We start from the raw sequence: 26,270 nt of genomic DNA on the forward strand, positions 1-26,270 counted from the left end.
ACCTGCAGAACCACAACTTAAGAGTGCAGCTCTAATCCACAAAGGATCTGCTTGCTTATTAAAGCCAGCCTGTTTTTGATTAGATCACTTGAGTCTTAAGGAAGGACATCACTTGAGCCTTCCCCAACAGAGATGAAGACCTGGTCTGGGTGGAGCATCATTGTTTTTTTAATGAGCTGCTCCAGTTGATTTTTTTTTATTTTATTTATTCATTTTTAGAGAAGAGGGAGAGAGGGAGAGAGAGAGACAGAGAGGGAGAGAGAGACAGAGAGAGAGAAGGGGGTAGGAGCTGGAAGCATCAACTCCCATATGTGCCTTGACCAGGCAAGCCCAGGGTTTTGAACCGGCGACCTCAGCATTTCCAGGTTGACGCTTTATCCACTGCGCCACCACAGGTCAGGCCGGCTCCAGTTGATTTTAAGGGGATCCCAGGAATTAGCAGGAAACTTCCTGAATTCATTTGGGGTTTTGTTTTTTAGAGGAGAAAGTTTATTTTAAAGTCACAGAAGTGTAAGTAGATTCAGGGAACAAGTTTCAGAAGCAAAAGAGGAGCCCTGGAATCTTAGGAGTGAGACAGGCGAAGGTGAGTGGGGGGCACAGACATGCTCCAGAGAGGAGAGAGCACCTGGGATGCATTAGTGAGAGTGGGGAGCAGGGACGGTCAGGGGAGGTGACAGGGTGTTGTGTTGGGTTGGGCGTTCAGGAGAGCAGTGCCCGTTCTCATTGCTGTGGGAATGTGTGGACATCTGAGGGAGGACAGACAGGTGAAGACAGGAAAGAACATTGTCATAGTGTGGTCTCCCTGTAGGAGCTTATTTTTTCTGACTCTCCTGTGAGGAAGGACAGGAGGGTGGTCACTTTATCAGTGGAGAAGGCTCAAGTCCAAAAGACCTTCTCCCTTCTTAGTTGTCACCCTCGTGAGAAAAGGACCAAAGCACCACATTCAAGCAAAGCAGTTTATTATGCAAAGCTTTCCATTTGGCAAAAGGCACAAAAAAGCAAACTCAGCTAACCTAAGTCCCCCTATTTTTTTTTTAATTGAGAGAAGGGGAGGCAGAGATAGACTCATACATGTGCCCAAACCTGGATCTACCAGACAAGACCCCTGTGGGATGATGCTGTGCCTGAGGCATTGTTCCATTGCTCAGCATCCAAGCTACTTTTAGTTCCTGACACAGAGGCCACAGAGCCATCCTCAGCCCCCAGGGCCAGCTTGCTTAAACCAATGTAACCATGGCTGCAGGAGGAGGAGAGAGAGTAGGAGGGAGCGGCAGAGAAGCAGATGGGCACTTCTCCTATGTGCCCACACTGGGAACTGAACGTGGGACATCCAAATGCCAGCCTGATGCTCTACCACTAAGCCAACTGGCCAGGGCTGAGAATAACTTTAAAATGTTGATATAATGCTGTTATTCTCAAATGGTAAAATGAAATATACTAAACAAGATGAAACTTCATGTGATCTCTGAAATTACATGCACTTTCCAGTTGATATCTTTATGCTACTATATTCAAAAGAAGCCGTTCTTAAAATCTCTGAACAGGACACATAAGCAACATTCCATGACCAATGAAACAAGAAAAAACTATAGTACAATATTTCCCTACATATAAGATGCACCCTTTTACAAAAATTTTGGGGTCTAAAAACGGTTTTATACAGTAATTATAGACTATTTTACTTGCATTTTCTGCTTTTTTGCCTTGTTTTTGCGCTCATTATTGAAGACTGATTCGTCATCAGACACAGATGAGGACAAGCTAATGGATGGAAGTTTTGACAATGATGAGGAGTTGTATGAATTTTATGAATAAAATGAGTTCAATAACTTGTTATGTAATACATTTTCTCAAAATTTGGGCTCAAATATTAGGGTACATCTTATACATGGAAGTACCTTATACATGGGAAACTGTAGTAGGTTTTGTATTAAAAGTGATAACTGCAGAGTGAGTTTCTATAACCAAGAGTCACAAGTTTTGGAAAAGGTTACATGTACAGAAATGCAATTTACAGAAAATCATTCACATTAGAAATTTGTGAGAATTCTACTTGGCTACTTACTGATCAGCTATGTTAAATTACCTATGTTGATGCATGATTTCTTTATTTCTCAGTTGCCTTGTTCCTACATTACATCTTCAGGTTACTAATGTACATACTGCAATTTTGTGTATTAAACCATGGAAATTTGTTTACATGGACTCAAAAAAGAAAGATATGTGTAATAATACATATAGGCTCAACAGTTAAAAGGACTTACTAATTATACCAAAGTAGATCTTTTTCAATTACTAGAGTGTGAAGCAGAACACTGTAATATTGGAGGGTAGGCAACAGTTACACAAGAGACAACAAAGAAGATAAAAACAGACACATGGACAACTCGTAAGCCCTGGAGGAACGGCACAGCCTGCCTGAGTCTACTCATGGAGGCCTTGGCAGAATGCAGGAAGAGAGACGCAGGACCCAGAGCATACGCCTTTAATAGGATCTGCAGAATTTTCATGGTTCTCGAGATAACTTTAGATTGTTAAAAATAAAGCAAAAAAGTAAGGTTTCGTTAAGTTACGCAGGAACTTTTCTAAGGGCAATACACGGTGAAAGCCCTAAGATATGAGAAATTGTTGCTCACAGGGGTGTCGAGAAAGGTTAGCATACTGAGTAAAGCTTGTCCATATTTTTTATGTCTGTTCTCCTTCTATCTGGTATTATCAGATGTTGAGTAAGATATGAATAAGTACAAAGACTCTGGAACATAAATTGCATTTTAAGGCTTGTTTTTCTGATGTTCAAGGAGGCTTGAACAAAGGATAATGTTTTGCCAAATTACTGACATTTTACCTCTCCATCATGAATTCTGCAATGTTCAGCAAGTTTTCAGCACAGGTAAAAGGCTTTGCTGCATACTTTACATTTGTAAGGTGCCTCTCTGGTACCCCTACAAATGTAAAGTTTCTGTCCATTATGAACTCTCTTATGCTAAGATTTGATAACAATAGAAAGGCTTTGCCACATTCTTTTACATTTGTATCATTTCTCTCCCATGTGAATTCTCTGATATAATAAGCTGTGAACTCTACATAAACGTTTTGAAAATTTCTAAACATTTTAAGACCTCACTCCAGTATGAATTCTCTGAAGTTCAGTAAAGGTCCTAGAATGACAAAAGACTTTGGCAAATACTCTGCCATTTGTAAGGTCTCGCTCCGGTAGGAACTACCTCATGTGAAGTAAGACCGGAATGCCAGGTAGTCTTTGCCACATGCTTCACACTTGTATGGCTTCTCTCCTGTATAAATTCTCTGGTTTTCAGTAAGGTTTGAGAAAAAGCTAAAGGCTTTAGCACATTCTTTACATTTTTATGGTTTATCTCCCTTGTGAATTCTCTGATGTATAATAAGCTTTGAGTTCCACATAAAGGTTTTTCCACATTCTAAGCATTTATGAGACCTCTCTCCAGTATGAACTCTCAGATGTTTATTAAGATCTGATGAAGTCCTAAAAGCTTTGCCACATTGTTTGCATTTGTATGGTTTCTCTCCCGTGTGAATTCTTTGATGTACAGTAAGGTGTAATTTCCGGATAAAGGTTTTTCCACATTCTAAACATTTATGAGACCTCTCTCCAGTGTGAATTCTCTGATGGTAGGTAAGAGTTGAGGAATGGCTAAAGGCTTTGTCACATTCTGTACATTTGTATGGTTTCTCTCCTGTGTGACTTCTTTGATGTATATTAAGATTTGAAGATTGCCTAAAGGCTTTGCCACATTCTCTACATTTGTATGGTTTCTCTCCTGTGTGAGTTCTTTCATGTATTGTAAGAGTTGAAGAATGCTTAAAGGCTTTGCCACATTGTCTGCATTTGTATGGTTTCTCTCCCGTGTGAATTCTCTGATGTACAGTAAGGTGTAAGTTCTGGATAAAGGTTTTGCCACATTCTAAACATTTATGAGACCTCTCTCCAGTATGAATTCTCTGATGGTAGGTAAGAGTTGACGAATGGCTAAAGGCTTTGCCACATTCTGTACATTTGTATGGTTTCTCTCCTGTGTGACTTCTTTGATGTATAGTAAGAGTTGAGGATTGCCTAAAGGTCTTGCCACATTCTCTACATTTGTATGGTTTTTCTCCTGTGTGAGTTCTTTGATGTTTAGTAAGAGCTGAGGAATAGTTAAAGGCTTTTCCACATTGTCTGCATTTGAATGGTTTTTCTCCTGTGTGAATTCTTTGATGTATAGTAAACTGTGAGACCCACATAAAGGTTTTGCCACATTCTAAACACTTATAAGACCTCTGCCCAGTATGAATTCTCTGATGGTTAATGAGAGTTGAGGAATGGCTAAAGGCTTTGCCACATTGTCTACATTTGTATGGTTTCTCTCCTGTGTGAACTCGTTGATGTATAGTAAGCTCTGAGTTCCGCAAGAAGGTTCTGCCACATTCTAAACACTTATGAGGCCTGCCACTGATATGAATGTTCTGATGTGCAGTAAGGGTTGCGGAACTGCTAAAGGCTTTGCCACATTCCCTGCATTTGTATGATTTATCTCCTGTGTGGCTTCTTTGATGTTTAGTAAGACTTGAGGAATGGCTAAAGGTTTTGCTGCATTCTCTACATTTGTATGGTTTCTCTTCTGTGTGAGTTTTTTTATGTTTAGTAAGAGTTGAGGAATTGTTAAAGGCTTTGCCACATTGTTTGCGATTGTATAGTTTTTCTCCCCTGTGAATTCTTTGATGTACAGTAAAGTTTAAGTTCTGGATAAAAGTTTTGCCACATTCTAAACATTGATGAGACGTCTCTCCAGTATTAATTTTCTGATGGTTAGTATGAATTGAGGAATAGCTGAAGGCTTTACCACATTCTCTGCAATTGTAAGGTCTCACTTTGGTGTGAATACTTCTCTCATGTAAAGCAAGACATGAATGCCAATCAAATGCTTTACCAAATTTTTCATATTTATAAAATTTTTCTCCACTATGGGCTTTCTTACGTTTACTGAAATTGAAAATTTCACTAAAGGCTCTCTTACATGAATTATAATTGTAAACTTCTTCCTCAGTATGAGCATTCTCAGCTTTAGTATGATTTGAAGATTGTTTAAAAGATCTGACACATTTACTTTGTTCATTTCTCTTCTCCACAATATGAATGACCTGGTGGATACTGAAATGTGACATTTGGTCAAACACTTTACCATGTGTATACTGGTTCTCTGGAAATGGAGTTTTCTCATTTTGATTAGGAATTGATTCTTGGTTAAAGTCCTTCCAGTGTTCATTGTATTGATCACTTCTGTCTCCGTTATGTGTACTCTGGTAATCATCGAAGAGAGAAAGGCCATTAATGAAGGCTATAATTTTATTTAACTTGTACACATTTCCCAAGTAACTACTCTAAGAGAACTATTAAACCATGATGGTTGTATAAAATATACTGCCAAGTTTATGAAAGCTAGACATTGAGATGAAAAAGAATGTTATTTCTTGCTGAAAAAGTATTCCTTGCCTGACCGGGTGGTGGCACAGTGGATAGAGCGTCGGACTGGGATGCAGAGGACCCAGGTTCGAGACCTCGAGGTCACCAGCTTGAGTGCAGGCTCATCTGGTTTGAGCAAAAGCTCACCAGCTTGGACCTAAGGTTGCTGGCTCGAGCAAGGGGTTACTCAGTCTGCTGAAGACCCACAGTCAAGGCACATATGAGAAAGCAATCAATGAACAACTAAGGTGTTGCAACGTGCAACGAAAAACTAATGATTGATGTCTCTCCGTTCCTGTCTGTCCCTGTCTATCCTTCACTCTGACTCTCTCTCTCTGTCTCTGTAAAAAAAACTTTTTTAAAGTATTCCTTGTTAAAGGCCTTGCCAAACTGATCACAATTTGAATTTTTAATGTGCATTATAAATCTTAAACGTTAAAAATGACTGAAAGGCCCTGGTCTGTTGGCTCAGTGGTAGAGCGTCGGCCTGGCGTGCAGAAGTCCCGGGTTCAATTCTCAGCCAGGGCACACAGGAGAAGCACCCATCTGCTTCTCCACCCCTCCCCCTCTCCTTCCTCTCTGTCTCTCTCTTCCCCTCCCGCAGCCGAGGCTCTACTGGAGCAAAGATGGCCCAGGCACTGGGGATGGCTCCTCGGCCTCTGCCCCAGGCGCTAGAGTGGCTCTGGTCACAACAGAGCGACGCCCCAGAGGGGCAGAGCGACGCCCCGAAGGGGCAGAGCATCACCCCCTGGTGGGCAGAGCGTCACCCCCTGGTGGGCAGAGCGTCGCCCCCTGGTGGGCAGAGCGTCGCCCCCTGGTGGGCGTGCCGGGTGGATCCCGGTCGGGCGCATGCAGGAGTCTGTCTGACTGTCTCTCCCCGTTTCCGGCTTCAGAAAAATACAGGAAAAAAAAAAATGACTGAAAGTGTAATCCCACCATACATTTTAAACAAATCAGATGATTATTCACACCAAAGATTACATACAAATTCCTAGGTTTTTCTGATTTCCCTTCCAAGAATTAACAATAATAAAAACTAGTTTTCGATCTTTGTTTCTACAAACACATTGATATGCAATGTTAACTGAATTAAAAAAGGATAATAATGTAATATTTTTTACCTCTTTAGGAAAAAAGTTTAATTAAAAATAATTGTAATGCACTGCTCTGATACCTCAGTTGGTTAGAGCATCTCTGCAATATTCAAAGGTTTCCGGTTCAATCCCTGGTCAGGGCACACACAGGAACAGGTCAATATTTGTCTGACCCTGTCTCTCTGTCTCAGGATCTCTCTATACTCCTTTGTCTCTAAAAGAGCAATAAGCGCCCCAAGGTAGTTCTTTCCATATTAACTTCCTTTCTTCTCACTATACTCTTCCTGAAATTCCAAGGATTTCATTAAGTGTACATTATCAAAGCAACATCTTCCGTATCTTACCAGTGTTGTTTTAGAGAAGAAATCTTCTAGCCTTGCTTTTTGTAACACAGTCTTGTTTTCTACTAATGACATAGCTGAAAGAGACAAAATAAATGTTCACAGTAATTAAACAAAGTGAATGGACGTGTCAGCAATTACTGAACAAATTACATTTTTAGTACTCCATGGGCAGGTTAGGATTCCAAAGAAAAACTAAGAAAGGTGGCCCTGGCCAGTTGGCTCAGTGGGAGAGCGATGGCCAGGCATGTGGATGTCTAGAGTTTCATTCCTGGGCAGGGCACACCGGAAAAGCATCCATCTGCTTCTCTATCCTTTCCAGTTTTGCTTCTCTCTCTGTCTCTCTCTTTCTTCTCCCCCCATCCTGCAGCCATGGCTTAATTTGAGCTACTTGGAAGCTGGCGCTGAGGATGACTCCATAACTACTGTCTTAGGTGCTAAATAAAAGTGGCTTCAGTTGTCATGGAGCAAAGGTCCCAAATGGGCAGAGCATCGCCCCCTAGTAGGCTTGCCATGTAGATGCCGGTCAGGGCATATGCCGCAGTCTATTTCTCTGCCTCCCCCTCCTCTCACCATTGCATATTAAAAAAATAAAAATAAAATACCAAGAAAGATAATGAGGAAACATCACATCAGAGAGGGATGAAAAGTTGCTTTCAATACTGATAATAGCTGCTCAAACACCCTGCCACACAATGGCAATATTATAAGAATCCCCAATTCCCAGGGACTTCTCAGGAGAGACAGAGATGACAGTACTGATCAATGAACTGACTGCTTTGCTGCTTCTAGAGACCTGTTTCTGTTCTGCATGACACAGAGTGCAAAGAGAATGGCAGTACATGGTAAATGCACTGTACTGACTACTGAAATAAAGTAATTGTTCAAACACAGAGACTGCAGCACTGAAGACACATATCAAAAACAGAAATAGCATGACCAGTGGTGGTGCAGTGGATAGAGTGTCAACCAGGGATGCTGAGGTTCCAGGTCTGCAACCCGAAGATCTCTGGCCTCAGAACCAGAGGCTCATCAGCTTCTGTGCAAGGTTGCAGAATTGAACATGGGATCATCTACATCAGTGGTTCTCAACCTTTCTAATGCTGTGACCCCGCAATACAGTTCCTCATGTTGCGGTGACCCCAAACCAAAAAATAATTTTGGTGGCTACTTCATAACTGTAATTTTGCTACAGTTATGATTCAGAATGTAAATACCTGATATGCATTCTGTAGTCTCATTGCTACAAATCAAACATAATTTAAACATAGTGATTAATCACAAAAACAATATTTAATTATATATTGAGAAATATTTATTACTAATTCCAATAAATAACATTTCACCATGGCATAGCATGGGTTTAAATATAACAACAATTCCAAATAAATAACATTTCACCATGGCATAGCATGGGTTTAAATATAACAACAGTACTATAACAGTAAACAACAGTGCAATATTTTGCAACAGTATGTGCCAAATTCAGTGAGCTGGTTGTGGTTGCTTCTTGCTTACCAATTCAGAAATTCTTGGGGCAGTCTTTGCAAGGGCACAGCGAAGATCATTTTCCACAACAAGTCTACTTCGGTATTTAGACTTGATGACCAGCAAGCTGGAAAACCCTGTTTTGCAAAGATAGGTTGTTGGAAAAGGAAGAAGAAGGCACAGCACAGTCTCAGACAGAATAGGATATAACTGTAAACACTTAATCCAGAATTTTGTCAGTGGCATCGTAGAGAAATCTGTTCTCGCTGCATCATTGTTAATTAGGTCAATGAACTCTTCTTGCGCTGTCTCCGGAACATCTTCAACTTTCACTGTGAATGGACTTCTGGCAAGTGCAAATGGGGTGTCAGGTAGATTAGGAAAGTATGATGAAATTTCGTCTGCAAGCATGTGCAAATGTTCTTTCACAGAAGTCGAGCGCCTTAAACAGTTGGCTGTTTTGGCAACTGTGCAACAAGCTAGATGCGCCAAACAATGCTCTGTTATTTCACACTGAAGTCAGATGGTTGTCAAGAGGAAAAGTTTTAAAACATGTCTTTGAGCTTTGTGATGAACTGAAAACATTTTTTAATCAGAAAGCAAGACAGCAATTCGAAGCACTTTTTATCGATAAAACTGAGCTGCAGAAAATAGCTTACTTGGTGGACATCTTTGTCATCTTGAATGACTTAAATTTATCACTGCAAGGACCAAATGCAACGTGCCTCGATTTGTCCAAAAAATTAAATCATTCCAAATGAAACTTCACCTTTGGAAAAATAAATTGGATAAAAATAAAATTTACATGTTTCCTACATTATCTGCCTTCTTTGAGGAACATGACATTGAGCCAGACTTCTATAGGAGGCAGATCTTTTACACTGCAGAATCCGCACAGCAGATTCCTCAGTGTGAGGCCTCTTTCAGTCTATTGGGGGTGGCGGATTCCACCTTTGGAATTTTTCTGCTCTAGGAAAAGTTCTAGCGTGAAAAAAATTAAGCAACATGCTCTATATTTGAGCGGAATCTGCTGCGGCCTCCCATTGACTTGAATAGGAGAGGAAGAAATGTGTCGGAAACTGTCATTTCTCAGCCTCTTATTGAAATCAAAAGGAGGCTGCCGCGGATTGTGTGGTAACCCAAGATTCTCAGAAGCTCTCTTCCACAAAATCCGCTGCACTCTCAATGAAATCAATAGGAGGCGGATTCAATGCCGGAAACCGCTGATTTCAGCAGTTTCCTCACTCAGAATATGGGAAAATAGTGGGAGATATGGGAGATAATTATACATTGGAGAACAGTGTGAACTACATCTTATAGTGGTCTCTAATAGTATAAGACTGATGTAGTTCACACTGTGTAAATGTATGGTGCTTTGTGTAAGTGTAAGCTGCTCTGTGTACTGTGTAATGATTACACACAAAGCACCTTACACTTACACAGTATTGTGTGTATGGTGTGTGTACTGTTTTTACATTATTAACCTTTTTTACACCAGCTGGCTGTCTCGCAGGCTCTCTTGGCTCTCTGCCTCCTAGGCTTCTGTCCTCCAGCGCTTGTTGCACCCGCCCACTGATGACGTCAGCAAGCGCTGGACACACGTAATGCGCTGCTATGGATGAGCAGCCACGCTGCTATGGACTGTGGAGCATTCCCCCGCTTCCCCCGCCCCTTAGGCCCCGGACGAGTGACTGCAGGCATTCAGTTTGGAATGCACGTCCGTAAGGGCATGCGTTCAAGCTGAATAGGCGTGTGTTCAAGCTGAATAGCGCTGCTGCAGATGGTAGCGCGGCTTCTCAGGGCTAAAGCCATCGGAAATATGTATTTTCTGATGGTTTTAGGCTACCCCTGTGTTTTGGTCATTTGACCCCCGCCGGGGTCGCGACCCACAGGTTGAGAACTGCTGACCTACATGATCCCATGGTTGCTAACTTTAGCCCAAGATGGCTGGCTTGAGCAAGGTGTTCCTGGCTCAGCTGGAGCCCCCTGGTCAAGGCACATATAATAAGCAATCAATGAACCATAAGAAAGTGCCTCAAATAGGAGTTGATACTTCTCATCTCTCTCCCTTTCTGCCTCACTAAATAAAAAAAAAAAAAAAACTAACAGAAAAACCTACCAAACAAAAAAAAAATAGTTAAAAAGAGCAAAAGAGGCCCTGACTGGTTGGCTTAGTGGTAGAACATCAGCCCAGCATGTGGAAGTTCTGGGTCCATTTCCCAGCCAGGGGACACAGAAGCGCCCATCTGCTTCTCCACCTTTCTCCCTCTCCTTTCTCTGTCTCTGTCTTCTCCTCCCACAGCCAAGGCTGCATTGGAGCAAAGTTGGCCCTGGCGCTGAGGATGGCTCCATGGCCTCTGCCTCAGGTGCTAGAATGGCCTGAGTTGCAACAGAGCAACGCTTCAGATGGGCAGAGCATCGCCCCCTAGTGCATATGCCAGTGTATCCCAGTGGGAGTCTGCCTCCCTGCTTCTCACTTCAGGAAAAAAAAAAAGGAGCAAGAGAGATAAAAAATGTGAATGATAAATGTGAAGAAATAAATGTTTTAATAAAGAATGAAAGCTTAGCACTTGCAAAAGCTTAGACACATATAGAATAAATTGTGCTAAGTGAAATAGGTGAGGCACAGAAAGACATGAACTATATGATGTCATTTATATATAGAATATAAAGAACAATATAACCCTGGCAAGCTGGCTCAGTGGACAGAGTGTCAGCCTGGCGTGCAGAAGTCCTGGTCTCGCACCCTGGTCAGGACACACATGAGAAATGACTATTTGCTTCTCTTCCCTCAGTCTTCATCTTCTCTCTTCCTTCCCCTCCCACATCAAAAAGCCAGATTTGTTAGGTTGTCGGCCTTGGGTGATGATGATGGCTCATTAGGTATAAGTGTCACCCTCAGGTACTGAAGTTTGCTGCGTTGATTTGAGCATCAGGCCCAGACTAGGGTTGCTGGGTCAAAACCTGTCAGGGCACATGGAGTAGTTTATTACTCTATCTCCCTTCCTGTCACTTAAAAACCAATTCATTTACCCCGTTTCCAGCTTCAGAAAAATACAACAACAACAAAAAAATTCATTTAGCCTGACCAGGTGGTGGTGCAGTGGATAGAGCGATGAACTGGGACATGGAGGACTTAGGTTTGAAACCCCGAGGTTGCCAGCTTGAGCGTGGGCTCCTCTGGTTTGAACCAGGCTCACCAGCTTGAGCAAGGGGGTCACTCGGTCTGCTTTAGACCCCTCCCCATCAAGACATATATGAGAAAGCAATCAGTGGGAAACTAAGGTGCCGCCATCATAGAATTGATGCTCATCATTTCTCTCCCTCCCTGTCTGTCTTTCCATCTGTCTCTGTCACAAAACAAAAAAAAAAAACTTCATTTATAAAAAATAAATAAAGAACAACATACATGAATATGCAAACCACAAACAGACTCATAGGTACAGAAAACAGAGTGATGGTTTTCAGAGGAGAGGGGAGTTGGAAGACTGGGTCAAAAAAATGAAGCCCCTGGCCAGTTGGCTCAGTGGTAGAGTGTCGGCCTGGCGTGCAGAAGTCCCAGGTTTGATTCCTGGCCAGGGCACACAGGAGAAGTGCCCATCTGCTTCTCTACCCCTCCCCCTCTGCTTTCTCTCTGTCTCTCTCTTCCCCTCCTGCAGCCGGGGCTCCATTGGAGCAAAGATGGCCTGGGCGATGGGGATGGCTCCTTGGCCTCTGCCCCAGGCGCTAGAGTGGCACTGGTCGTAACAGAGCAACGCCATCACCCCCTGGTGGGCAGAGCGTAGCCCCTGGTGGGCGTGCCGGGTGGATCCCGGTCGGGCACATACGGGAGTCTGTCTGACTGTCTCTCCCCGTTTCCAGCTTCAGAAAAATACAAAAAAAAAAAGAAGCAATTGAGAAAAACACACTGGTAGTTACAGAATAGTCATGGGATGTAAATAAAGTGCAGCATAGGGAACATAGTAAATAATATTATAATAACTATGCTGGGTCCTAGAAATATCACAACGAATACTTTCAGACTTTGTAAAGTATATGAAGGACTAACCACTGTGCAGTACAGCTGGAACTAATTAAAAAATACTACTCAATGAAAAAAAAGCAAAATGAAAATAGAAAATTTATCCCCAGAATTCTGAATGCTATACAAAAGTTCCATTTGTATAATATTGTTCTATATAGTTAAAATTTATAACTGAGTGTATCCTGCAAAAGCAAACATTTTGCATCATGACCTGTATTATACAGCAGAAAAATTTCTTAGACAAAGCAGTCAAATCATTGAAAAATAACTGAAGGATAATTGTAATATAGTAACATTTAAATGACATGAGAAATCTTTTCAGGTTTAATATACTTCAACTACTCTTACACAAAATGTATAGGCTGTAATGCACCTCACTGAAAAATAAAAAAGAAAACGTTCATTTCTAATTTAAAAAAATCATTAGAAAGTTGTAAAATATTGAAAAAACAAAACTTTACACATTTCAGATTAAGTACACCATGATAAAGGTGAATGCTGAGAAAGCAAATAAAAACCCTCATCATTGCTTTTGCCTGAAGTGAACTTGAATTAAGGAAGAAAGCCTATTTCTAAATATAAAATGCTTATTAAGCCTGTAACCCAATTCTTATCAAAGGAGAACATGCCAGCACGTTGCATTAGCACTTGTGAATCTCAAAGCATAACTATAACAAAGATCTCATCAGAAAGTCATCATGAAGACATAGGACACAGTCCTAGGCAGCTCTGGACTGGGCAGGAGAGAATTACAGAATGACAGTGATGATGAAAACAAGTAACATGGACACTTTCCTACCTGGGGGGCCAACACTGCCTAAGGCAGTAACTTATTAAAGAACTCTATAAAATACAGGCACAGCCTGACTAGGTGGTGGCACAGTGGATAGAGCATTGGATTGGGATGCGGAAGACCCAGGTTCAAGACCCCGTGGTCACCAGTTTGAGCACAAGCTCATCTGGGTTGAGCAAAAAAAAAAAAAGCTCACCAGCTTGGACCCAAGGTCGCTGGCTCAAGCAAGGGGTCACTCGGTCTGCTGAAGGCCCGCAGTCAAGGCACATATGGGAAGGCAATCAATGAACAATTAAGGTGTCTCAATGAGAAACTGATGATTGATGCTTCTCATCTCTCTCCATTCCTGTCTGTCTGTACCTATCTATCCCTCTCTCTGACTCTCTCTGTCCCTGTAAAAAAAAAAAAAAAAATACAGACACAAAATCATTCTCACATGGAAAATTAGAAAATATAGGCAGAAAAATTTAAATGATACTTCATACTAAACAAAAGGACCTTCTGAAAGAGAATTCAATCTTCGCACATTGCAGAGGTGCCTTGTGCTGTGATGAGATCACTGAGTCTACACTCCGTAGGGTCTCGTGGGAAACCACAGGATTAGAAATGATAAACCTGAAAACATGACATCTATCCCCAGGATTCCTGAAATTTCTGCAGTTAATTCTAACATCCTCAACCACTTCCTTCATACACTGCTACATGAGAAAAAAAGCAGCTTATCATTCAATTCCTCAGCTACATGCACAGATTTTCCCAGGTCCCCAAAGCAATGGAATAGGAGCCAGACTACAGCGGCCCTCACAGTTCAAGGGAGGACCCCGCCCCCTTGGCTAATGTGATGATGGAGGTCACTGAAGCAAAAGCAGAGTCCCGAGAGGACGCAGGAACACGGGACGTGTTGGAGATCAGCTGTCCCTGTATGACAACAGGGATACACCTGGGCCTCTCACAGCCCTTTCCACTGCAGCAGCTTCCCAACCACACTGTAAGGTCTGGCCTCCTCTGTGTTCTTCAGGTCTCTTCCCTGCCTCATCTGCTTCCTCATCCCACCCACCTGGATGGAAGGATACTGTCATTTTCCTTCACATTCCAGTGCTCCAAGAAGAGAAAAAGGACAGCCTGACACATGTGGCACACTGAAAAGGGTGCTGACCTGGAACACTGAGGTCCCAAGATAAAAACCAGCCTGAGTGCCGGCTCACCAGCTTGAGCATGACATGACCCCATGGTCACTGGCTGGAGCAAAAGGTCACTGGCTCGGCTTGAGACTCCGGTCAAGGCACATGTGAGAAGAAACCAATAAAAAGCTATAGTGTGGGCCCTGGCCAGTTGGCTCAGCGGTAGAGTGACGACCTGGCGTGCAGAAGTCCCGGGTTCGATTCCTGGCCAGGGCACACAGGAGAGGTCTGCTTCTCCACCCCTCCCCCTCTGCTTCCTCTCTGTCTCTCTCTTCCCCTCCTGCAGCCGAGGCTCCATTGGAGCAAAGATGGCCTGGGCGCTAAGGATGGCTCTGTGGCCTCTGCCTCAGGCACTAGAATGGCTCTGGTTGCGGCAGAGCGATGCCCCAGATGGGCAGAGCATCGCCCCCTGGTGGGCATGCCGGGTGGATCCCAGTCGGGCACATGTGGGAGTCTGTCTGACTGCCTCCCCGTTTCCAGCTTCGGAAAAATGAAAAAAAAAAGCTATAGTGTCAAAACTACAAGTTAATGTTTCTCACTTCTCTCTCTCTCTCCCTCCATCTCATAGGAAATAAAATAAAGGAGAAAAAGAGAGGGCGAGGACTTACAGACAGCAAAACACACTTGTTAAAAAAGGGAATATTAGTTTTGACAGAGAACCTTCCATTTCCAATCCAGTTTATCCCAACTTGAGAGGACATGGTACAATATTACAGTACTACAGAAATTAATTTTCCAGCCTGACCAGGCGGTGGTGCAGTGGATAGAGCATCGGACTGGGATGCAGAGGACCTGGGTTCGAGACCCCCAAGGTCACCAGCTTGAGTGTGAGCTCATCTGGTTTGAGGAAAAGCCCACCAGCTTGAACCCAAGGTCGCTGGCTCCAGCAAGGGGTTACTTGGTCTGCTGAAGGCCGGCGGTCAAGGCACATATAAGAAAGCAATCAATGAACAACTAAGGTGTTGCAACGTGCAATAAAAAACTAATGATTGATGCTTCTCATCTCTCTCTGTTCCTGTCTGTCTGTCCCTATATATCCCTCTCTCTGACTCACTCTCTGTCTCTGTAAAAAATAAATAAATAAATAAAAATTAAAAAAAAAGAAATTAATTTTCCAAAATACTGTTTTCTGCTACATCTTAATTATTCTAGACAACACAAAAGTTTTCAGACACTGACTTCTGATTAATGTACAGCATGAAGCCTTTCTTCCTACACCAGCAAACCCCCATATTAGTTCCCTGAGGGCAGGTCTGAAATCAGCCATTCAAGGCAGAAGCTCAAAGGAGACGTTCTCCTAATCAAGGAGACAAAACCCTGCAGGTAGAGAATAAAGTCAGGAAGGAAGTCATCCTCACCCAGGGAGACCAGGTTCCTGTAGTTCTCCGACATCACATCCACGTATAGTTTCCGCTGAGCTGCATCCAGGCATTCCCACTCTTCTTGAGAGAAATCTACAGCCACATCCCTGAAAGTCAAAGTTCCCTGAAAGAAATGACACATTGCCAAAGGGTGATGAGCAGGGTTCATAATGTCACCCAACTTGAAAACACAGGAGAGGGTTTTGACCTAGAACAGAATCCTAAATTATCAAGTAAGATCATTTTCTCCAAGTAATATAATTTAAAAATTTTTTTGTTGTTATTGTTGCCTGACCTGGTGGTGGCACAGTGAATAAAGCACCACACTGGGATGCACAGCACCCATGATAGTAATTCTGAGGTTGCTGGCTTGAGCTCAGATCATTGATATGACCCCATGGTCGCTGGCTTGGGTCCATGGTCTCTGGCTTGAGCAAGGGTCACTCACTCTGCTGTAGCCCCCAGAGCAAGGCACATATGAGAAAGCAAACAATGAACAACTAAGGAGCCTTAACGAGGAATTGACGTTTCCCTGTTTCCCATCTCTCTCCCATCCTGTCTGTCTGCCCCTATCTGTCCCTCTCTGTCTCTCACAAAAAAAAAGGGGGGGGGGATTTATTTTTCTGTTTGTTTTTTTTTACACCAGTAATATTGTTTAACATATATTCTAACACTGAGGAAAGAGGATAACACCTGTCCACAAATACACTACACAGACTTTACTTTTCAGGAAAACAAATTTTTTTTTATTAAATAAGAGGGCAGGAGGCCGATAAACTGACTCCCACATGTGCCTCGACCAGGATCCACCTAGCAAGCTCCCTATTGAGCAATATTTTGCCCATCTGGCGCCACTGTTCCATTGCTCGGCAACCACACTATTTTTGGCAGCTGAGGCAAGGCCGTGGAGACATCCTCAGTACCCGGGGTCAACTTGCTTAAACCATTCGAGCCATGGTGACAGAAAGGGAAGAGAAAGAGAAAAAGAGAGTGTGAGAGAAAAAGAAGAGGGAGAGGTAGAGAAACAGATGATCGCTTCTCCTCTGTGCCTTGACCAAGAATTAAACCCAGGATTTCCACACACCAGGCAGATGCTCTATGGCTAAGCCAAATGGCCAGGAATACAAATTTTAAAATTAAGGCATCACGCTGTTTAGGTAGCTCAATCAGTTAGAGAATTATTCTAATATGCCAGGTTGCAGATTCAATTCCCGGTCAGGGCACATCCAAGAATCAACCAATGAATACAAACAAGTGAAACAGCAAATTCATATTTTTCTCTCTAAATCAGTCAATGAATCAATCAGTAAAATTAAGGTATCAACATAGTCGTGTGGATTTGTATCATTCACAATCAATCATGTATCTTTCTCAGTTGAAAAAGGGTGAGTTGTACGTGTAAGTACTTCTTCAATTTTCATGTGGACAATAATAAACTGCAGTTTGCTAAAAATGCTAATTCTCACTCAAGAGTTTTGGGATGGGAACTGTGTTTCCACATGTTTAACGAGCTCATTTTTTACCATTGACACCAATGTCTCTGGTCCCCATGCCATACTTCTGAATAGCACAGGGAAAGAATACATGGGAAGAAATTCATACATGACTGACCTGAAAGATTTTTGTTTCAGGTCAGAAATTTATTGTTCTCACAGAGGATGCAGAGCCACCACAGTCCTATCTGAAAGTTTACTATAACATAATCTTAGAACTAGGTAACTCTTCCTTTGTTGTGAAACTATTTTCTGAAACACAGAGCGAAGCGTAGACCTTGAGTTTTACTTCAAATGTACTCTATAATTTTTGCAAATGTCCGTCCCATGTATCCCCCCAGGTTCTGTTCTTTAACACTCCCCTTAAACAGCGAGTCTTTCTCACCAATCAAGTCTCTTCCAGCTGTTCTTCTCTGCCAGAACTTTCTGTGCTATTCGGACCTGTGGAAGGTGATTTCCTTAATCCTGTCCCACAGAGCTGACGCTGCAGCCACATGAACCTAAAGCCTACACTCCCTTCTTCACTGATGCCCCAGCCTCTGACCATCCCCACAGGGATGGTGGACACGGTGCCCTCCCAGGTTGATCTGTCACAGAGGGGATGTTTTCAGAAGTGGAAGGTCATTAATTCATGGTGGGGATTGTTCACGCCCTCAGGGAGCCTGAATGGAGAGAATGCACAGAAGGCTCTGGGACAAAAAGGAGGGAAGTATATAAGCTGCTGACCTTTACAGTAAAAAAGAAGAGAAAGCAAGTAAATAAAAGCAACCTCACTAGGCAAGAACATCAGAAGTAGAGAATTAAAGGTTGAAGGTCCTAAATCCACTGAAGTTAGGAGGAAAAGCAAACACAGCCTCTGAGCAGGACACATCACTTACCTGAGAAGCAGCCATTCTGTCCTGGTCCGGCTTCTGCTTGTTTTCTCAGGCGACAATATGTTGAGGAGTCAAGTCTGCATTTGGAGAATGTGCCACCACAGGTGTCCACACAGCCCCTCTATCCACTTCCACCTCAGTCACAGACAGAAGGACCTGGAAATGCTGAATAAAACATGCTCTTCTGTCTTTTCTCACAGAATAGTCAGGACAAATGAGCTCCTACAGGGAGACCACACTGTACTATTTTCCTGTCTTCACCTGTCTGTCCTCCCTCAGACGTCCACACATTCCCACAGCAATGAGAACAGGCGCTGCTCTCCTGAACGCTCAAACCCAACACAACACCCTGTCACCTCCCCTGACCATCCCTGCTCCCCACTCACTAATGCATCCCGGGCGCTCTCCTCTCTGGGGCATGTCGGTGCCTCCCCACCTAACTTTACCTTTCCCTCTCCTAAACTCCAATGGTCCCTCTTTTGCCTCTGAAATGTATTCCCTAAGGCTTAGGGCCTAAGCCAACCTTTACCTCCATGACAGTCTAAATAAATATTGTTTTAAAGAAGAAACAAGTCACAAAACTTTCCTGCTAATAGGTGGGCTCACCTTGGAATCACCAGGAGCAGCTCATGAACACAACAATGACGCCCCACCCAGAGCAGCTCTCCAAGGCTGAGGGGGAGGGAACTGATGATGTCCTTCCTTAAAATTCCTCAAGTGATCTAATCTGAAACAGTGGGGACAGTTTAGCTTTAATAAGCACACAGGCCCTTGGGGATGAGGGCTCCACGCTAAGCTGTGGTTCTGCGGGTCTGCAGTGGCCCAGGATACGGCATCTTTATCTAGGTCCCTGTGATGCCTGCATTGCTCCCTCAGAGCTGTTTTCAGCAGCACTGGCTGATGGGGATCAGACACAGCACCCTCAGAGATCTCTGAGTATTGTGAGGACCTGCTCCCTGGGCACAATTTCATTTTTTTTTCCTGAGGAAATTACACAAATTATTTTAAAAAGAGTAATTGATGAATACAGATTTTGAGTGTGAAAACATGGAGAAACAGTTATGAAAATATGCACAGCAAATTAACAATGAATAGAAAAGAGTTGTATAAAGACCAAGTTTCAGGTCAATCCAGGTCATCCTTCAGTGTTTTCAGAGAGGACAAGAGGGACTTGAGAGGAACAGCAGCTTGGTGGCTCCCACTCCCTAACTCAACAATCACATAAAAGATGAAAAAGCTGATGAACATTAGAAAAGCTCAAGACACAAGATCATAGACGTCCTTACCAAGTGCACACTCATATAGCCTAATATTATTTCTAAATACCAATGGCTGTTTAAACATATGACACACTACAAAGAATGTAAGGCTCAAAATGTAAACTAGATGCAATATGTTTAAAAGGATAATGATATGAAATCTTTGTTAATGTAATGATATACAGAGTTTTAAAAAGTTCAGACAGCCTCATATTTGGCAATGAATATTAAGCACTGGTTATGAGATATCACCAATGATTATTTCAGAAGTTAATAACTATTTACAGGGAAGCAGATATTCTGCAAACTATAATTTATCTCAATAAGTTTTTAATAAAAGAATTAAATGTGAGACACAAAATGAAAAAGTAAATCCAGCGAACTAGAAAAAAATTTTTTAAAAGAGCAAATCTTTTCATATTACTTGAAAAAGTATCACATGCTGACAGTCATTTTTTTGACCCAAGTCCCCTCCCTCTTGCCATCCCAGGAAATGTGAAGAGACCCATGATTGACCTGTCACCCCTCTGAATGAACAAGGACTGCAACTTGTAAGAAAATAAATGTAAAATTCACAAGTCTTAGAAACTGGAGATTGGTAATTCTCATTCAAATCTTTTTAACTAAAACAATTCAGCGACTGTTAAATAGATTATAAAGCCACAAGCCCGTGTATCACACCTTAATCATGAAATCCCAGGGGCTCACCATTCAGCAGGTCCCGGCTCCCCTTCTTTCTGCTTCTATGTATTTCTGTCTGTGGGTCTGTTTCTGTCTCTTCCCAGCTTCTATGCACCATTGTCCTTTCCGGTCTTTCCTCACCCCCTCCGCCGCTCTTTCTCCCGTTTTCTCTGCTCCTGTCCCTATACCTGCTTCGTGAAACTCTTGAAACCTATTTGATCTTAACGTGCTCTTTCTCCCTGATCTTTCTGAGTGCTCTGATCTCCACGCATGTCCGCGTCATTCTCCCCACACACATACACCTGTGTCTCCTGCTGCCCCTGTTCGTCATTCCTGCTCCCCCCTTCCCCCGCAGGCTGACTCAGAGCTGTTTCTCCCTCGGCTCCTCATCCCTAAACCCCTTTTCTGTCCCTCCTCGCTCCCCCAGCTCTCCTCCTCTGAGCCACTCCCTCCTTCTGAACGGCTTGGTCCTGCGCCCCCACTTCTGCTCCCCAGTCCCCTCCCTGCGCCCTTCTCTCCGGGCCCCTCCCTCTCCTCAGGGTTTCTCCCCTTTCTTCCCCTCGCGCTCCTCTCCCCGGTTACCGTCACTCTCCCCGTCGCGCTCCCGTCCCCCCCGCACCCCCACGTTGCCGTCTCTTCATGGCCCCTCACTGACCTCTCCTCCCCTCCCGTGTCTCTCTCCGTCCCCTGACCCCTCCCAGCCCCGCTCTGCGCGTCCCCGGGACCCTTCGCTGTCGCCGCTCCCACACAGGACTCCCCGCGCGGGGCCGGGGGCTCTTCTGGGGACCCCGCGTTTTCGCCCGAATCCCCGCCCCATGGAGAGTGTGCTCTTCCTGCACCCAGGCCTCTTACTAAATGGGGTGGGGTCTCAGGAGGGGGTCCGCAGGTCCCCAGGCCCCGGGGGAGGAGACAGTCCGGGCTCTACGGCCGAGAGAGGCCGGGCGGGGGAGGGGCGCACACTGTCCGTCTCCCTGGACTTTAAACAGCGTGGGGGCGGGGCTGCCCCCTCAGGACTGAGGCAGGAAACCCCGCGGCAGGGGGTGGGGGGGTCCTACGCCCCACGGCGGGGGACACGGGCGGGGCGGCCTCAGAGATTCCCCGGAAACCGACGCGGATCCCCTACCCGGCAGCGCAGCGGGCAGGCTCGGGGCCTCTCACCGGGACTCCGCACTCACCGCTGGGGGCTCGGGAGCGGGGCTCTCGGCGTCCGCAACGACCCTCAGGCTCCCCGTGCAGGAAAGGGGACGGGGAGTGTCAGGTTTAAAACGGGAAGGCCGTCTCCAGATCCCCCAGATGCCCCAGATCTTCGCTTCAGCCGCTTCCGCGGTGGAAAGAAAAAAAAAAAGAACTGCGCGTGCGCATTGCCGCTAAAGCCCGGAGGGTGGCCGGCTGAGCTTTTCCAACAGTGTGCAGGGCCTTATAACTGATCAATTAGGTTGGGAGATACCTAATCGCGCCGTGTCTTAAGCTCCCCTCCACCTTTCTCGGTGGTTGTAATTTTTTTGAATGGGTGTTTTTTTCTGAAGTGAATAGCCAGGAGGCAGAGACAGAATCCTGCATGAGCCTGACCGGGATCCACCTGGCATGTCCACCAGTGGGCGATGCTCTGCCCATCTAGGGCATTGCTCCCTTGCAACGGGAGCCATTCTAGCTCCTGAGACAGAGGCCATGGAGCCATCTTCAGTGCCCTGGCCAACTTTGCTCCAATGGAGCCTTGGCTACGAAATGGGAAGAGAGAGACAGAGAGAAAGAAGAGGGGGAAGGGTGGAGAAGCAGGTGGGCAATTCTCCTGTGTGCCCTAGCTGGGAATCGAACCTAAGACATCTACATGCCGGGCCAATGCTCTACCACAGAGCCAACCAGCCAGGGCTATAATTTTTTGTTAGTCATTGAATTTGACTAAGATAATGTTCAGTAAAACTTAAATATTATTACTCATAAATTTTGTATGGTTTTTCCCAGAAAGTTAATATAATGATGAAGTCCTGGCTGGGTAGTTTGGTTAAAATGTCATTGTGAGATACACCAATGTTGCAGAAACCTGTATGGGGCACACATATATAAAGCAAGCAATGAAGGCTTAACTTTGGGGCACAAATCCATGTTTCTCTGACTCTTGCCCTCTGCATCAACCTAGAAATCAGTCAATAAAAATATATATATATTAAAAAAAATTTAAAAAAAATATTAAGGAACACTGTCTTGACATCACAAGGACTGAATGTTAGATTACAACTTTGACACACATATTGTAAGATTTTTTCCTAGATGGCTCTGGTTCAGTTGCTCAAAGGGTTAGAGCATCCGCTCAATATGCCAAGGTTGTGGGTTTGATCCTTGGTCAGGGCACATACAAGAATCAACCAATGGCCTAAACAGGTGATGGCACAGTAGTTGGAGCACTGTGCTATGTCACAGAAGTCCAAGGTTAAAAACCTCGAGGTCACCACCTGAACTGAATTGACTATGGGGTCACTGGCCTTAGCATGGATTCATAGACAAAACCACATGATCACCAGCTTGACCCCAAAGGTTGCTGGTTTGAGCCCATGGTTACTGGTTTGAACAAGGAGCCACTGGCTCAGTTGGAGCACACCACCTTCATCAAGGCAGACATGAGAAACCAATCAATGAACAAGTAAGGTGCTGCAACAAGCAACTGATGCTTCTCATCTTTCTCCCATCCTGCTTGTCTGTGCCTCTGTCTCTCACTTAAAAAAAAAAAGAAGAAAAACAGAATCAACCAACAATTATATAAATAAAAACAACCAAGTGGATGTTTCTTTCTTTTCTCTCTAAACAAATATTTTTTAAATTCAAATATTATTTTGAAAAATATTTTCCCCAATATATATCAACTGATGTTTAGTATTAATGTATTTCTTGACTAAATGCATCGCCTTATTCATTATATTTTACTATTTCCCTCAGTGTGCATTCCTGATTCTATGTAAAAATTCATCCTGATGAAAGTCCTTCCAAACTGAATATTTCTGTAGTTTTTCTCTAACTGGTATAACTGTGATATATTGTTATTCATGAAGAATAGATCAAAAGTTTCCTATCTTTATTGCAAAGGTGGGTTTGGTACCAGGAGAGATTTTTCCAGTTTTAAAAACTAAAAAACAATTTTTACAGATTTTTAACTTGATTATACTTATATTCTACATAATAGTTTTAATCTCTAAGGTTGATTCTGATAGGACTGAAAGTTCAATGTAATGCTTTTGTCAAATCATTTCATGTGTTGGTTCCTAAATATCTTTTTAAAACTATAAAACATTGGTAAAAAAAAATTTGGGGATCTGTGGAATGCAGATTATGGAGATCATACAGTGCTGTTGTCCCAGTAGAGCCCAAGATCCTAGTTGGTCAGGCGTCCCTGATTCGACTTCCCGTGCAGTGGGACACTCTTGCTTATCAGCAGGGCTGGCAGCCTCTTGGAGACTACTCTTGAGGCGGCTCTGAGGATGCTACTGTTAAGTGCTACCGAAGGAAAGACATGACCGACACACAAATTAGTTGCAATAATCACACAGGCAATTTATTACTCATGAATCCTTTTGGCGTACCTGGGTACAGTTTAAGGGGCCCCATTGGCCTGTTCCTCTTGGCTGGCTTAGGTCAGAGCTCAGAGCGGCATGGAGACAGTCCACATCAACGTTGGAGTCTGGGCGACTACCGCAGCAGGGGGCCCCTCAGCTTTCTACCTTTTCTGGCCAACGCCTTCTAACAGGTGTCAATCTATAGGATTATCACCTCAAACCACCTTTTTGGGAATCCCCTTTTATGTTAATCTACTGAAATGTTTACATCAAACCACTTTTTAAGATGTTCTTATTTACATCAATTTACAAAGTTAATGTAAATAACACCAAGCCACTTCTTATCTATGTATAACTTCATATGCACACTAACTGAGCCCTGCTTGAAAGTCAGAGTCTGTTTATCACATCTGCACCCACTATATTAATTCCTATCTAAATGGCATAACTTTATTTAATTTTAATAATTATTTTAAATATTATTTTAATTACTTTTATATATCTTCTATATTTTTCTATATTTCTATCTATTTAATTACTATAACCTTATATTACAACAACAGCTGTATAGTATTTCCATCAGCCATGTTGGCATGAAAGACATTTCATGTGCATTCTCGTGTTCATAAGCTAATAAATACAGGGCTGCTAGAATGTTTCATCAAACTCAAAACATTTGGAGAGGCCCTGGCTGGTTGGCTCAGCGGTAGAGCGTCGGCCTAGCGTGCGGAGGACCCGGGTTCGATTCCCGGCCAGGGCACACAGGAGAAGCGCCCATTTGCTTCTCCACCCCTCTGCCGCGCTTTCCTCTCTGTCTCTCTCTTCCCCTCCCGCAGCCAAGGCTCCATTGGAGCAGAGATGGCCCAGGCGCTGGGGATGGCTCTGTGGCCTCTGCCTCAGGCGCTGGAGTGGCTCTGGTCGCAACATGGCGACCCCCAGGATGGGCAGAGCATCGCCCCCTGGTGGGCAGAGCTTCGCCCCTGGTGGGCGTGCCGGGTGGATCCCGGTCGGGCGCATGCGGGAGTCTGTCAGACTGTCTCTCCCTGTTTCCAGCTTCGAAAAAGAAAAGAAAAAAAGTTAAAAAAAAATAATAATAAATAAAAAAAATAAAACATTTGGAGAAAGGCTAATTTTCAAAAAAAGTGAAGAATTCTTTTCTGTTTTGGGAAGTTTTGTTGCTTGTAAAATTTATGTGGGAGTGAAATAAACATATTTATAAGAGAGGAAAGACTACTTAATCAATTGATGCAAAATTTGGACACATGGCTCCCTGTTTTCTCATTATAAAACAGATGCTAATATTTAGATCATGAAAGACTACAAAATTGGCCCTGGCCAGTTAGCTCACTCGAATAAAAGCATCATCCTGAAACAACAAGGTTGCAGGTTCAATCCCTGGTCAGGGCTCACATGGAAAGCAACCAAAAAAATACATGACTGAATGGAACAACAAACATATTTCTTTTCCCTCCCCTCTTTCTCCCTTCCTCCCCTTGTCTCTCTAAAAATCAACAAATATTAAGCCCTGGCCTGATAGCTCTGGTGAATCATTTTGGAGCATGGAGGTTGTTGGTTTGACTCCCTAGTCAGGGAATGTAGAAGGGCAGCAGTTCAATGTTCCTGTCTCTCAATGCCTCTCTATGAAAAAAAAGAAGAAGAAAGGAAAGAAAGAAAGAAGGAAGGAAGGCCTTCAAAATTATTGAAGATTTCAAAAATTTTATAAACACAGAAAGTAGTTTGAATTAGTGAAGTAAACCCTGTAATATAAAAAAAAATAGATGATATATTCTTTAGGACACAGCACACAAAATATTTACCACTATCAAAAGTTGTTCTGTTTGTTTTTTTAAGCAAAAGAGAGAAAAACAGGGAGAAACAAAGAGACAGACAGTAACAGAGAGAGATGAAATAAGAACCATCAACTCATTGCTGTGGCGCTTTAGGTGTTCACTGACTGCTTACTCAGATGTGCCTTAACCAGGGGGCTCCAGCTGAGCCAGTGATCCCTTGCCCAACTTAGCAACTTTAGTCTCAAGCCGGTGACCTTGGGCTTCAAGCCAGCAACCTTTGGGCTCAAGCCAGAGACCATGGGATCATGTCTATGATCCCACGCTCAAGCTGGCAACCTCAGGGTTTGGAAACTGAGTCCTCAGTATCCTATGACAGCAGTGCTTTGTCCACTATGCCACCACCTGGTCAGGCAACTGTTAGCTCACCAAAAAAGTGACTCACAAGACCTGGTGAATTTTAATTTTTTTTAAATATTTTATTTATTCATTTTAGAGAAGGGAGGAGAAAGAGAGAGAGAGAGAGAGAAGGGGGAGAGAAAGGGGCAGGAGCAGGAAGCATCAACTCCCATATGTGCCTTGACTGGGCAAGCCCAGGGTTTCGAACCAGCGACCTCAGCATTCCAGGTCGACGCTTTATCCACTGCGCCACCACAGGTCAGGCCAACCTGGTGAATTTTATAAAATTCTTTATGCATCTATGAACAGATGGCCTGAGACCTTCGTGGAATCAGCAGTGAAAGGATTATAAGCCACATCCTATACAGCAGTGATTTTCAACCTTTTTTGAGCTGCAGCACATTTTTTACATTTACAAAATCCTGGGGCACACCACCTACCAAAATGACACAAAATGATACTCTGCACAG

General features: G+C 43.5%; 1 protein-coding gene and 1 pseudogene across 2 annotated transcripts in view; both read right to left on the reverse strand.

Moving 5' to 3' along the window:
* The window catches only part of LOC136399323 (zinc finger protein 91-like), a 195,745-nt pseudogene extending 177,507 nt beyond the window's left edge, over positions 1-18,238 (reverse strand).
* LOC136399337 (zinc finger protein 420-like) overlaps positions 1-18,271 on the reverse strand; it is a 75,359-nt gene extending 57,088 nt beyond the window's left edge. The window contains exons 1-4 of one of the 2 annotated variants that reach the window (XM_066374413.1): positions 18,133-18,271; positions 15,759-15,885; positions 6,918-6,991; positions 1,991-5,316 (exon numbers count right to left, since the gene is read on the reverse strand). In XM_066374413.1, coding sequence (XP_066230510.1) covers positions 3,364-5,316; positions 6,918-6,991; positions 15,759-15,885; positions 18,133-18,147 — 2,169 coding nt within the window. In that variant the 5' untranslated portion in view covers positions 18,148-18,271 and the 3' untranslated portion in view covers positions 1,991-3,363. Of the gene's footprint in view, positions 1-1,990; positions 5,317-6,917; positions 6,992-15,758; positions 15,886-18,132 lie in introns of those variants that run through there. The other variant, XM_066374414.1, reaches the window with a different exon arrangement.
* Positions 18,272-26,270: the final 7,999 nt, after the last annotated feature.

The sequence above is a fragment of the Saccopteryx leptura genome, chromosome 3, assembly GCF_036850995.1.
Source record: "Saccopteryx leptura isolate mSacLep1 chromosome 3, mSacLep1_pri_phased_curated, whole genome shotgun sequence".
Classification (NCBI taxonomy): Eukaryota; Metazoa; Chordata; class Mammalia; order Chiroptera; family Emballonuridae; genus Saccopteryx; species Saccopteryx leptura.